At 42.0% G+C, this 15,596-nt stretch overlaps 1 protein-coding gene across 2 annotated transcripts in view; it reads left to right on the forward strand.

The window, feature by feature from the left end:
• The window catches only part of ANXA3 (annexin A3), a 61,270-nt gene that overhangs the window by 27,235 nt on the left and 18,439 nt on the right, over window positions 1-15,596 (forward strand). For both annotated transcript variants that reach the window (XM_060113681.1, XM_060113691.1), the window contains 2 exons: window positions 8,213-8,326; window positions 11,823-11,913. In XM_060113681.1, the coding sequence (XP_059969664.1) occupies window positions 8,213-8,326; window positions 11,823-11,913 (205 nt within the window). The remainder of the gene's footprint in view (window positions 1-8,212; window positions 8,327-11,822; window positions 11,914-15,596) is intronic.

Consider the following 15,596-nt stretch of genomic DNA (forward strand, 5'->3'; position numbering starts at 1 on the left):
GATGGGAGTACTTAAGAAATAGGAAGAGTTCTAATATGGCAGGAGTATAGACAGTAAAGGGTGACAGAGGGAAGAGATGAGGTTGAAGAGAGGCTTAGAACATGCTGGACCTTGGGGTCTTGGTGCAGAGTTTAGATTTTATTCTAAGAACAATAGGGAACAATTGGAGGTTTGTAAGAAAGGAAATACTATAACCTAATTTATATTTTTTGAAGATTATTTTAGCTTCTGTGGCTAATGAACTGTGTAGGGGAAAGGGTGGAAACACAAACCAGTCAGGTATTGGGTCCAGAATTGAGAGTGCGTAGTGACCATCCAAGGCAGCTGAGGCATCACCTGACAGTGTTCTCTGAGCCCCTGGGCTCCATTAAGACACCCTTCTGGGGGAAGATGGCGGAAGAGTAAGACGTGGAGATCACCTTCCTCCCCACAGATACACCAGAAATACAGCTACACGTGGAACAACTCCTACAGAACACCTACTGTACGCTGGCAGAAGACCTCAGACCTCCCAAAAGGCAAGAAACTCCCCACGTACCTGGGTAGGGCAAAGCGGAGAGATTCCCGCACAGAGGATCGGTGCCAACCGGCACTCACCAGCCCGAGAAGCTTGTCTGCTCGCCCGCCGGGGCGGGCGGCGCTGGGAGCTGAGGCTCAGGCTTCAGTCGGAGCGCAGGGAGAGGACTAGGGTTGGCGGCGTGAACACAGCCTGAAGGGGCTAATGCGCCACAGCTAGCCGGGAGGGAGTCCGGGAAAAAGTTTGGACCTGCCGAAGAGGCAAGAGACTTTTTCTTCCCTCTTTGTTTCCTGGTGCACAAGGAGAGGGGATTAAGAGTGCTGCTCGGAGGAGCTCCAGAGACGGGCGCAAGCCGTGGCAGAAAGCGCGGACCCCAGAGACGGGCGTGGGACGCTGGGGCTGCTGCCACCGCTGCGAGGCCTGTGTGCGAGCACAGGTCACTGTCCACGCCCCCCTTCCGGGGAGCCTGTGCAGCCCGTCACTGCCGGGGTCCCGGGATCCAGGGACAGCTTCCCTGGGAGAACGCACAGCGCGCGTCAGGCTGGTGCAACGTCACGCCGGCCTCTGCCGCTGCAGGGTCCACCTTCACTCCGTGCCCCTCCCTGCCCCCCGGCCTGAGTGAGCCAGAGTCCCCGAAGCGGCTGCTCCTTTAACCCTGTCCTGTCTGAGCGAAGAACAGACACCCTCCAGTGACCTACACGGAGAGGTGGGTCCAAATCCAAAGCTGAGACCCGGGAGCTGTGAGAACAAAGAAGAGAAAGGGAAATCTCTCCCAGCAGCCTAAGAAGCAGTGGATTAAAGCTCCACAATCAACTTGATGTACCCTGCATCTATGGAATACATGAATAGACAACGAATCATCCCTAATTGAGGAGCCAGGAGTCAGTGCTGTGCCTCTGAGGTGGGAGAGCGAACTTCAGGACACTGGTCCACAAGAGACCTCCCAGCTCCACATAATATCAAACGGCGAAAATCTTCCAGAGATCTCCATCTCAACAGCAGCACCCAGCTTCACTCAACGACCAGCAAGCTACAGTGCTGGACACCCTATGCCAAACAACTAGCAAGACACCCATTAGCAGAGAGGCTGCCTAAAATCATAAAAAGTCCGCAGACACACCAAAATACACCACCAGATGTGGACCTGTCCACCAGAAAGACAAGATCCAGCCTCATCCACCAGAACACAGGCACTAGTCCCCTCCACCAGGAAGCCTACACAACCCACTAAACCAACCTTAGCTACTGGGGACAGACACCAAAAACAACGGAAACTATGAATCTGCAGCCTGCAAAAAGGAGACCCCAAACACAGTAAGATAAGCAAAATGAGAAGACAGAAAAACACACAGCAGGAGAAGGAGCAAGATAAAAACCCACCAGACCTAACAAATGAAGAGGAAATAGGCAGTCTACCTGAAAAAGAATTCAGAAAAAGGATAGTAAAGATGATCCAAGATTCTATTTCCAAGATCCAAAATCTGGGAAATAGAATAGACAAAATGCAAGAAACAGTTAACAAGGACCTAGAAGAACTAAAGATGAATCAAGCATTGATTAAAAACACAATAAATGAAATGAAAAATACTGTAGATGGGATCAATAGCAGAATAACTGAGGCAGAAGAACGGATAAGTGAGGTGGAAGATAAAATAGTGGAACTAACTGATGCAGAGCAAAATAAAGAAAAAAGAATGAAAAGAACAGAGGACAGTCTCAGAGACCTCTGGGACAACATTAAATGCACCAACATTCGAATTATAGGGGTTCCAGAAGAAGAAGAGAAAAAGAAAGGACTGAGAAAATATTTGAAGAGATTATAGTTGAAAACTTCCCTAATATGGGAAAGGAAATAGTTAATCAAGTCCAGGAGGCACAGAGAGTCCCATACAGAATAAATCCAAGGAGAAATACGCCAAGACACATATTAATCAAACTGTCAAAAATTAAACACAAAGAAATTATATTAAAAGCAGCAAGGGAAAAACAACAAATAACACACAAGGGAATCCCCATCAGGTTAACAGCTGATCTCTCAGCAGAAACTCTACAAGCCAGAAGGGAGTGGCAGGACATAATTAAAGTGATGAAGGAGAAAAACCTGCAACCAAGATTACTCTACCCAGCAAGGATCTCATTCAGATTTGATGGAGAAATTAAAGCCTTTACAGACAAGCAAAAGCTGAGAGAGTTCAGCACCACCAAACCAGCTTTACAACAAATGCTAAAGGAACTTCTCTAGGCAAGAAACACAACAGAAGGAATATACCTACAATAACGAACCCAAAGCAATTAAGGAAATGGGAATAGGAACATACATATCGATAATTACCTTAAATGTAAATGGACTAAATGCTCCCACCAAAAGACACAGAGTGGCTGAATGGATACAAAAACAAGACCCATATATATGCTGTCTACAAGAGACCCACTTCAGACCTAAAGACACATACAGATTGAAAGTAAGGGGATGGAAAAAGATATTCCATGCAAATGGAAATCAAAAGAAAGCTGGAGTAGCAATTCTTATATCAGACAAAATAGACTTTAAAATAAAGACTATTAGAAGAGACAAAGAAGGACACTACATAATGATCAAGGGATCGATCCAAGAAGAAGATATAACAATTGTAAATATTTATGCACCCAACATAGGAGCACCTCAATACATAAGGCAAATACTAACAGCCATAAAAGGGGAAATCGACAGTAACACACTCATAGTAGGGGACTTTAACACCCCACTTTCACCAATGGACAGATCATCCAAAATGAAAATAAAAAAGGAAACACAAGCTTTAAATGATACATTAAACAAGATGGACTTAATTGATATTTATAGGACATTCCATCCCAAAACAACAGAATACACATTTTTCTCAAGTGCTCATGGAACATTCTCCAGGATAGATCATATCTTGGGTCACAAATCAAGCCTTGGTAAATTTAAGTAAATTGAAATTGTATCAAGTATCTTTTCCGACCACAATGCTATGAGACTAGACATCAATTACAGGAAAAGATCTGTAAAAAATACAAACACATGGAGGCTAAACAATACACTACTCAATAACGAAGTGATCACTGAAGAAATCAAAGAGGAAATTAAAAAATACCTAGAAACAAATGACAATGGAGACACGACGACTCAAAACCTATGGGATGCAGCAAAAGCAGTTCTAAGGGGGAAGTTTATAGCAATACAATCCCACCTTAAGAAACAGGAAACATCTCAAGTAAACAACCTGACCCTGCACCTAAAGCAATTAGAGAAAGAAGAACAAAAAACCCCCAAAGTTAGCAGAAGGAAAGAAATCATAAAGATCAGATCAGAAATAAATGAAAAAGAAATGAAGGAAACAATAGCAAAGATCAATAAAACTAAAAGCTGGTTCTTTGAGAAGATAAACAAAATTGATAAACCATTAGCCAGATTCATCAAGAAAAAAAAGGGAGAAGACTCAAATCAATAGAATTAGAAATGAAAAAGGAGAAGTAACAACTGACACTGCAGAAATACAAAAGATCATGAGAGATTACTATAAGCAACTCTATGCCAATAAAATGGACAACCTGGAAGAAATGGACAAATTCTTAGAAATGCATAACCTGCCAAGACTGAATCAGGAAGAAATAGAAAATATGAATAGACCAATCACAAGCACTGAAATTGAAACTGTGATTAAAAATCTTCCAACAAACAAAAGCCCAGGACCAGATGGCTTCACAGGTGAATTCTATCAAAAATTTAGAGAAGAGCTAACACCTATCCTTCTCAAACTCTTCCAAAATATAGCAGAGGGAGGAGCACTCCCAAACTCATTTTACGAGGCCATCATCACCTTAATACCAAAACCAGGCAAGGATGTCACAGATAAAGAAAACTACAGGCCAATATCACTGATGAACATAGATGCAAAAATCCTCAACAAAATACTAGCAAGCAGAATCCAACAGCACATTAAAAGGATCATACACCATGATCAAGTGGTGTTTATTCCAGGATTGCAAGGATTCTTCAATATACGCAAATTAATCAACATGAAACACCATATTAACAAATTGAAGGAGAAAAACCATATGATCATCTCAATAGATGCAGAGAAAGCTTTTGACACAATTCAACACCCATTTATGATAAAAACCCTGCAGAAAGTAGGCATAGAGGGAACTTTCCTCAACATAATAAAGGCCATATATGACAAACCCACAGCCAGCATCGTCCTCAATGGTGAAAAACTGAAACCATTTCCACTAAGATCAGGAACAAGATAAGGTTGCCCACTCTCACCACTCTTATTCAACATAGTTTTGGAAGTTTTAGCCACAGCAATCAGAGAAGAAAAGGAAATAAAAGTAATCCAAATTGGAAAAGAAGAAGTAAAGCTGTTACTGTTTGCAGATGACATGATAGTATACATAGAGAATCCTAAAGATGCTACCAGAAAACTACTAGAGCTAATCAATGAATTTGGTAAAGTAGCAGGATGCAAAATTAATGCACAGAAATCTCTGGCATTCCTGTACACTAATGATGAAAAATCTGAAATTGAAATCAAGAAAACACTCCCATTTACCATTGCAACAAAAAGAATAAAATATCTAGGAATAAACGTACCTAAGGAGACAAAAGACCTGTATGCAGAAAATTATAAGACACTGATGAAAGAAATTAAAGATGTTACAAATAGATGGAGAGATATACCATGCTCCTGGATTGGAAGAATCAATATTGTGAAAATGACTCTACTACCCAAAGCAATCTACAGATTCAATGCAATCCCTATCAAACTACCACTGGCATTTTTCACAGAACTAGAACAAAAAATTTCAAAATTTGTTTGGAAAAACAAAAGACCCCGAATAGCCAAAGCAATCTTGAGAACGAAAAATGGAGCTGGAAGAATCAGGCTCCCTGACTTCAGACTATACTACAAAGCTATAGTAATCAAGACAGTGTGGTACTGGCACAAAAACAGAAAGATAGATCAATGGAACAGGATAGAAAGCCCAGAGATAAACCCACGCAATATGGTCAACTTATCTTTGATAAAGGAGGCAGGAATGTACAGTGGAGAAAGGACAGCCTCTTCAATAAGTAGTGCTGGGAAAACTGGACAGGGACATGTAAAAGTATGAGATTAGATCACTCCCTAACACCATACACAAAAATAAGCTCAAAATGGATTAAAGACCTAAATGTAAGGCCAGAAACTATCAAACTCTTAGAGGAAAATATAGGCAGAACACTCTATGACATAAATCACAGCAAGATCCTTTTGGACCCACCTCCTAGAGAAATGGAAATAAAAACAAAGATAAACAAATGGGACCTAATGAAACTTCAAAGCTTTTGCACAGCAAAGGAAACCATAAACAAGGCCATAAGACAAGCCTCAGAATGGGAGAACATATTTGCAAATGAAGCAACTGACAAAGGATTAATCTCCAAAATATATAAGCAGCTCATGCAGCTCAATAGCAAAAAAACAAACAACCCAATCCAGAAATGGGCAGAAGACTTAAATAAGCATGTCTCCAAAGAAGATATACAGACTGCCAACAAACACATGAAAGAATGCTCAACATCATTAATCATTAGAGAAATGCAAATCAAAACTACAATGAGATATCATCTCACACCAGTCAGAATGGCCATCATCAAGAAATCTAGAAACAATAAATGCTGGAGAGGGTGTGGAGAAAAGGGAACACTCTTGCACTGCTGGTGGGAATGTGAATTGGTACAGCCACTATGGAGAACAGTATGGAGGTTCCTTAAAAAACTACAAATAGAACTACCATATGACCCAGCAATCCCACTACTTGGCATATACCCTGAGAAAACCATAATTCAAAAAGAGACATGTACCAAAATGTTCATTGCAGCTCTATTCACAATAGCCCGGAGCTGGAAACAACCTAAGTGTCCATCATCGGATGAATGGATAAAGAAGATGTGGCACATATATACAATGGAATATTACTCAGCCATAAAAAGAAACGAAACTGAGCTATTTGTAATGAGGTGGATAGACCTAGAGTCTGTCATACAGAGTGAAGTAACTCAGAAAGAGAAAGACAAATACCGTATGCTAACACATATGTATGGAATTTAAGAAAAAATTTGTCATGAAGAACCTAGGGGTAAAACGGGAATAAAGACACAGACCTACTTGAGAATGGACTTGAGGATATGGGGAGGGGGAAGGGTAAGCTGTGACAAAGCGAAAGAGAGGCATGGACATATATACAGTACCAAACGTAAGGTAGATAGAAAGTGGGAAGCAGCCGCAGAGCACAGGGAGATCAGCTCGGTGCTTTGTGATTGCCTGGAGGGGTGGGATAGGGAGGCTGGGAGGGAGGGAGACACAAGAGGGAAGGGATGGGGGAACAGATGTATATGTATGACTGATTCACTTTGTTATATAGCAGAAACTAAAAAAAAAAAAAAAAAAAAAAGACACCCTTCTCTGTGTTCCCTTTATTAGATACTTAACATATTATATTGAAACTTAACTTTGACTATTTCTGTTTTTCTCATTAGGGAGTAATGTCCTAGGGGTAAGGATTGTGTCTAACTCACCCATTAAGTGCCTAACACAGAGCAGGTGCCCCATAAACTTTTGTCAACTTAACTGAATTGCCAAGCTTCTGGGCAAGGCAGCATACTCATGTACAGGGATTGTGAGTGATCCATTGGCCTTTCAGGATTTCCAAAATATGGAGGAAGGATGGAGCTGAAGGGTGACAACCATGTCTCACAGTGGGACAGAATGAGAACATGTGAAGTAAGATTCAGTTGGAAAGTCTTGGGTTGAGGACAGATAGGGGTGGAATTTAGCATTTGGAGAGGAAACACCCCATGATGACTACAGCGACTCCATCCCATTTGTTTTGGCAGGAGCATGCCCCTGCTGGGCCCCCAAGTGTCATGGAAGATGTTGGTCTGTACCCACATTGTCATAGCAGTCTGGGAGGCTTCCAGCCTCTGTTTCAGAGCTGAAAATAATCAAGAGCAGGAAATATAATTATTCAATAACACTCCTTTGGATATTAAAAACAGAAACCATGTTACCTGCCTTCAAGCAGGGGAGATGGACTGTACTTATGTAATGTATGAAAACACTCCTGAAGGAGAGCATCAATAAGTAAGGTCCCCCTATTACCACATTTCGGGTTTCCCCTATTGTTGCCAGAAAACTGCTTTTGATGCTTCCTAGTTCCACGCTCTTACCAGAGGCAAATGACCAAGCACTGTCTTCCCTCCCCTTTTCCCTTCAAAACTCTTTGACAGTTACTGAGAAGCAAGGCAGGATTAGAGCACCTCCCAGTGAAGCTGGGTGTGAATTACGGGGCTCCTCCTCCCTTTCCTCTTCCCTCACCCCAACCCAAGCATTGAGAGCATCAAGGGCCTGGGAAATGCGTTTTAATACACAGTTCCTATCTGTGGCCCTCAGAGAACCTTCTTCACTGGCTTCCCTTCAGAAAACCATCTATAAAACAGAACATTTTGGAAGTGATCATAAAATGCAGACTAATATCCATAGAAATATTTTCACCATTTCTGTTTATCTCCTGTGGATGGGCATGTTTTTGTCTGAATTCATACATTCGTGTTTGTCTTTCACTAGGTGACCTTGGAGGAAGAGAAAGAAGTATTTCATACTTTTCTCTTTGGGTTTTTAATTTTAGAAACTGAAAGATGACTTGAAGGGTGATCTCTCTGGCCACCTGAAGTGTCTCATGGTGGCCCTCGTGACCCCACCAGCAGTGTTTGATGCTAAACAGCTGAAGAAATCCATGAAGGTATGAGACCTGCACAAGCTGTTTCTGCCCAGCGCTTGATTATCAGAAAGAGTGACTTTCTTCTGGTGCACACTTGAGATGTGGGTGTAAATGTGATGGATTTGGAGATTCTGTGCTCTCCAATTAGTAGAACAGCCCTGAAATGGGAAGCAGTTGTGGAACCTTAAGCCCACATGTTCCTGGCCTGAAAGGATATGGTCAGAGCCTAATTTTGTTGGTTTTTTTGACCTGAGGTGTCAAATTCTTAATTTTGTTGTTATTGAGTCAACGGCACCATCATTAACCCCATTGTTTAGGTCAAAAACCTAGAACTATCCTTGATCCCTTGCCTTCTCTCACACTTCAAAGCTCCCAAATCTATCAACAAGCCCATTAGCTCCACTCCAGAATCCATCAAAAATGTGTGCACGTCCCTCCTTCCAGATCCATTGCTTTCATTCCCATTCAACCATTATCATCTCTTGACTGGACCATATCAGTATCCCCGGAACTGGTCCCTTTGCCTCTATTTTTGCCCTCCTCAAATCCATTCACCACAGAATAGCCAAAATTATTTGTATAAGTTTACTTTTAGAATCAGATTATACTATTTACCTGCATAAATCTCCAGTGGTTTTGAGTACTGAACATCCAAACTCCTTATCATGACCTTCATCCCCCAACAGAGTCTGGCTCCTGTCTATCTCTACGGCTTTTTAAAATTCTGTCTGTATCAGTCAGAATTCCCCAGAAAAGCAGAACCAGTAGGCAGGAGGTATAGAGTAAGAGACTGATTGCAAGGAATTTGTTACACGATTATCCAGCTTGCTAGGCAAATCTGAAATCTGTAGGGCAGGCTGTTAGGAAGGGCAGGCTGGAACTCTTAGCACGAGCTGGAGCTCCTGCCCACAGGTAGAATTTCTGCTTTTTCAGAGAAGCCTCAGCTCTGCTCTTAATTAAGGCTTTTTGACTGAATTAGGCTCACATAGAATATCTAAGGTACTCACCCTTACTTAAAGTCAATTGATCATGGACTTTAGCTACAAAATACCTTCAGAGCAACACTGGATTACTGTTTGATTGAATAACTGAGGATTGTAGCCTGGCCAGATTGACACATAAAACTGATCATCACACCCTCTCCTCCGCTGCCGGCCACCCCAATTCATTGCTGTAGCTGTACTGGCCTTCTCGCTGCTCCTTGGACATTCTCAGCTTATTCCTATCTTGAGGTCTTTATATGTGACGTTCTTTCCCTCAGGAATGATTTTCTTCCAGATGTTTTCTATTAACTCACTCAGTTTAATTTTTTAAATCGCTATCTATTACTATCTAAAATTATCTTGTTAATTTTTTGGTATTTTACATGTTGGTATTTTACGTATTTGGTGTTTTGTTGATTTATGTTTTTTTTTTCCATCCAATTAAAAGGCAAACCTCCATCATATCAGGGAACCTCATCACTCGAGGAACCTCCTCTCTTCTTAGAGGAAGGCCTGCAATGAGATAGGTGCTCAACATATTTGTTGACAGGAAGGAGGGAAAGGAAGGAGTCCAGGTCTGAAGCAAGACTCTGCCTTCCCATCAGAGACAGGAGTTATTTTCTTTTCTGTGGAAGAGGTGTGGGCACCCAAGAAGTAGATGGCAAGATGGAATTAAATGTACAAGAGATTTATTGGGGGAAATCCTTGTGAAGGATAAAGAAGAGACAGAGCAGGGTAGGTGGGGTGAAACTTCTGACTGCAGTACAGGTCTGACACCTGTGAAAGGAGAGAGGGACGGAAGAGCCTCAGTCTGTAGTGCTGCTGTAAGAAAGCCATGGCAAGCTGATGGGGAGCCCCTGAGCAGAGTGTGCCCTTTGGAGGGTCCTACGTGGGGCAGGAATGGCCCAGCTCCAGTTGCCCTTCCATACGCCGTCATGGCTGAGAGCAGCCTGGAGAGAGCATGACCTTAGTGTGAACTGTGTGACAGATCCAAAGGTGTGGCAGTTGGAGGCTGCCAACTAACTACATTCTTGGCAGTATATTCTCTTGACATGAAATCTCAGCAGTGCATTTCTATGGCTGCCACATGGGAGAGAGTTTAGCAGGTGAAATGGTAAGAATTAGATTCGCCAGCAAGGATTAGAAATGTTTCCCTCTTATGTAAAAGAATTCCAAAGGAAGCAACCCAGAGCTGGGTATCATGGAACCATCATTATCAGACCTTCAGTCTTGAGGTTCTGCCATCTTCAGCCTGTAGATTCCACTTCTTGGCTAGATGGCAGCTCAACATCCAGCCATTATATCTATATTGCAGTCAACTGAAAAGAGTAAGAGACAAAGACGTGTTCATCCTTTCTTTTCAAGGACTCTCTGAAATTGTACGTGATGCTTCACATATATTCCATCGATCAGAATTTAGTTATATGGATAAACCTATCTCTAAGGGAAGCTGAGAAATATGCTATATATTTGGTTAGCTTTGTGCTAAGTTAAAAAATGGGGGTTCTATGACTAATCAAGGAAGATAAAAGAGATACTGGATCTTCTCAGTTTTGCCCTAAACCTAAAACTGCTCTAAAATAAATCAGGAGCTTGGGATTAACATACACACATTACAATATATAAGATAGATAACCAGCAAGGACCCCCTGTATAACACAGGGAACTCTACTCAATAATCTGTGATAACCTATATGAGAAAAGAATCTGATAAAGAATGAATATATGTTTATGTATAACTGAATCACTTTGCTGTACACCTGAAACTAACACAACATTGTAAATCAGCTATACTCCAATAAAATTTTAAAAAAGAACAACCAAAAAGCCCAAAAAAAGTTTATTTAAAAATAAGTAACTAACAAAATAAATAAATAAGTAATTTGAAAAGGAGAGCTATTGGGGGGAACTAGGAATCTGTCACAGAGGGACAGAATTCAGCCTCTTTTCTTATGCTACGTTGGCCTTATTTGGTCAAGTCCTAACGTAAATGGCTTCTGTTGAAGTCTCAGTGTGATTCAGTGACCTCAGTATAAACCAAAACTCAGGAAACACTAGTCCCCAAACCAACTAGGCTCATGACATACATTACTGAGGCTTTAAAAATCTCCCTGAAGGAAGAGGAGGATCCATGCTGACCAACCAGGTGCATTGGTACAAGTATGGTCTCATTCAAAAGAATTGCAGAGCCCTTTCTAAACACAATGACATATTTGAATGCTCACTTTTGGTACTGAATGACATAGGCTTTCCCTTTATACTATTTCTTCCTGGAATTATTCAAAGGAGTTTTACACTAGAGTAGGACATTTTCTTTAGAAGCGTAATATCAGTTAACTTCAGATGATTCATGTTATTTTAATACTAAACTACATGGAAAATTAGAAAACCACTTTAGAGCAATAGAGGACCTTATGTTGATTGACTAAAAACTGTTCTTTTCACCTATAGAAAACAAGATGTTAAGACCGCAATGCATGAAACTAGGGTTTTTTTTAAAGTGTTCTAAAAATAGATTTCCTTTTTCTTCTTAGGGCACGGGAACAAATGAAGATGCACTGATTGAAATCTTAACCACCAGGACAAGCAGGCAGATGAAAGAGATTGGCCAAGCCTACTATACAGGTGATCTTATTTCCTGCTTACCTTTACCCCTGTTCACACCTATAGGAGCCAATGCTGCTTTTCCCAGAAACCCACCAATCTTTCCTCACAAGTGGTTTTGAGGGAAGCAAGACTAAAAAGGAAGACACATTCTAAAATGGGCTAAGGACTGTGGATTTTTGAAGAAAATTTTAGTATGATCTGAGCTGGGAACTGCTACATAACAATGGCATTAATGCTTTGCATTTATAACATTACAGCTATAGTGGATTTCACTCTCAGCTATCACTGCTTAATTGAATCAACCATTTTCATCAATGTAAGACACTCAAATCATTGTATATTCATATTATGTGTTAAAAACTGCTCATGATTTTTGGTGTGGGAAATTAGATGAACCATTTAGAGGATGTGTTGAGCATGTGGCTTCAGTGTAATTAGCTAAAGCCCTAATAGTCTGTTAGCTGTGTAAAAAGTAGAAAGCCCCTGCAATGCAATTCTGACACTAACAACCCATGGTTAGGGTGTCTTCACAGGTTAAGGGCACAGTCCCCACAAAACTACTCTGACTTCAAACATCAGCCACAAGCTCAGGTGTTCCCAGGCCACATGCGCTTCTGACCAAATGGCAACAGATTCTTACTACCCCCTCAGGTTCAATAACTCACTAGAATGGCTCACAGAACTCAAGAAAGCTCTATACTTACAATTATGGTTTTCTATAAGAATGTAAATCAAGACTGGTGGAGTGAAGAGATGCATAGGGAAAAGTCTGGGGAGGTCCTGAACGCAGAGCTTCCATGTCTTCAGGGTGCATCCCCCTCCCAGACCAGCCATGTCTAACTGCCAACCAGGGAAGCTCACTTGATCTGTGGTGTCCAGGGTTTTTAGTGGGGTTTTATTACACAGGCATGATTGACTCCATCCCTGGCCATGTGACTGAACTCCATCTTTAGTCCCCTCTCCCGCTGGATGTCAGGCTGAGATCATGTGGCTCAAAGCCTTAACCCTTTAGTCGCATTGGTTGGTCTTTCTGGTATGACCAAGCTCCATCCGGAGTCATCTTGTTAGCGTAAACTCAGGTGTGGTTCAGGGGACCCTTCATGAATAACAATGAAATTCTTATTGTTGGGAAATTGTAAGTATTTAGAAGTTACCTCCCAGGAGCCAGGGACAAAGACCAGCCCAATTCTTATTAAACAACCGCTCCCTGTCACCACCTCCAAGTACCTTAAGGGAGCCATGGTTTCTATGTTTTTGTATCAGGGTGGTCAGCTGTGTATTAGGAAACTTCTGCCGTAGGAAAGGTACAAAAAATGGATGTACCGGCCCCCAGATGGGTGTTAAAGAGGTTACTTTGAGAAATTTCCATTAGAAGGTAAATAGCTCAATGATAGGTAAGTGCCTGTTTTATTGTTGGTATGCTAATGAGGTCTAGTCAGAAAAACAGAAATGCACTAGGTATTTTAACAGAGCGAATTTAATGTAGAGAATTGCTTAAGTACATTTTTGGAGGACTGAAAAAGCAAAACGGAAACACAGCTCAGAGGTATAATCCCCAGGTATAATCCTGGGATGACAAAGGAAGAGACTGGGATTTTCAGAAACTAGAAGCTCAGAAGAGGGCACCACTTTCTGGTGTTGGTACTTCAGGGACTCAGAGGAGAGGCCCTAGGAATTGGAGTTCAGATCTCTGTGAAGGGAAAGGGCCTCCATCTAGCTGGAGCTAGTACCTCCATGGGCATGTAAACAGGTGACTTGTTCTAGGAGCCTGGAGCCAACTGCTGCTGTCAGGGTGAAAGCCTGTCACTGGGTTGACACTGATGTGAATCACAAGCCAATAATAGCATGTCCTTCCTTCCTCCTCCTGCCTCCCATCTCATCTCCCTCTACTTCCCCCATTGGTGGAAACTGACAGGGAGGTGGAGGATGGGGGATAAAAGAGAAATGTTATTTGCAGTGTGCCAACCCCAGCTCCACAAAGCAAGGTACAGAAGGGCAAATTTGGGGTAGCTGAGATAATTGCTTAATAATGGGCACAAATGGGTACATTGTAGGTGTTTAACATATTTGGTTCCCTCAGTTCAACAAGATGTACATGTAAAAATATCATCAGATCCAGGGGCTCTACCCCCAGATGCTATGTTACTTCCTTGTGTTTCTTAGAAGAGTTACCGCTCTATGAGTTGACTGGCCCCAAGATTCTCCCTGGAGTTCAGCATTTATGTACGAACAACCCTGGGATGTAAGCTCTATGAAGGGGGCGATTTTTGTCTGTTTTGCTCACTGCTGTATCTCCAGTGCCCAGAACAGTGGGGGGTAAATTCAAATATTCATTGAATGAATATCCTTAAGATTGAGATGGGGATCTTAAAAGCCAAGTGAATGTCTTAGCATTTAGGACTGTTGTTTTGCAAATCTGACAAGTGGTCATTGTCAAAGTTACCAGATGCTCTGATATTTGTGTGAGTTAAGTTCTCTAAGGCTACAAGGAATTGAACTGCATCTAGGTCCCCTTGGTAAGTAGGGATTCATGATACACAAGAAGTAAAAGAAAGAAATAGTCTCAATCAGGTGTAGCCAAGCTGTACAGAGATTCAGGACACAGCTAGGGACCCAGCTGTCTAGTCACTCCCTCAGCATCAGACATCCATTGCTCCCTGTACACATCTTCATCCTAGTAACTCTTTGCCCTCCCTCTCTGCCTCTACTGTTCTTGACGCCACCAAGAAACTTCTCTTCCCTTACCACATGACGTTTGTCTACTTAAGGTTTCTATTTGCCCATGGTTTCTGGCTGTTATTCTTTTTTTTTTTTTTTTTTTTTTGCTGTACGCGGGCCTCTCACTGCTGTGGCCTCTCCCGTTGCGGAGCACAGGCTCCGGACACACAGGCTCCGCGGCCATGGCTCGCGGGCCCAGCCGCTCCGCGGCATGTGGGATCTTCCGGGATCGGGGCACGAACCCGTGTCCCCTGCATCGGCAGGCGGACTCTCAACCACTGCGCCACCAGGGAAGCCCCTGGCTGTTATTCTTGACTTGTGTCTTGTGCCTTATTTCTGGGGGTCTTTCCACTTCTTTGTTACTCTTTTTAAAAAATTCTGTACATCTCACTCCCTAAGAGAAGATTCAGTGGGCTCAGAAAGGCACTATCTAGTAGAGAGCCTTCTTTTGGGCAAAGTTCTCCCACCAGGTCACCTTGTAGACAGCTGGCCACTTATAGTCAGATGCCAGCCCTGATGCAGTCAACTGTAGCAACAGTGATGGCATCATGTAATGTGCAGTGGTGACCCATGCATTAGAAATCCATCAGGGGACCTATCAACTTGGCCCTCATGAAAGGACCAGGCATACTGAGTGGCTCACACACTACAATGATACAATAGCACCTAAATGAATAGAGAACTAAATTCTGAACTCTTTCCAGTATTCTAAAGTTAATGGTGCATGAGAGAACATTGAATCAGGATCAAGAACTCTAAGTTCAGCTTCTGCACTATTCAAACATTGTATCTGTTTTTCTGTACCCTATTGTCTCTCAAAATGCATAAGGTAGTTTTCAACTTGCATCAAAATAATTTTCATATTTTTAGTCTAGTTTCCTGCAAAATACCTGGGGTAGAGGAGAGGCGTGGGAGGCTGTGTGAGACTCATGTAGATAATTCTAAAATTATAAAATACTTCCCCAAATTCTAATAATTGAGAG

The sequence above is a fragment of the Mesoplodon densirostris genome, chromosome 1 (assembly GCF_025265405.1).
Source record: "Mesoplodon densirostris isolate mMesDen1 chromosome 1, mMesDen1 primary haplotype, whole genome shotgun sequence".
In the NCBI taxonomy this organism is placed as follows: Eukaryota; Metazoa; Chordata; class Mammalia; order Artiodactyla; family Ziphiidae; genus Mesoplodon; species Mesoplodon densirostris.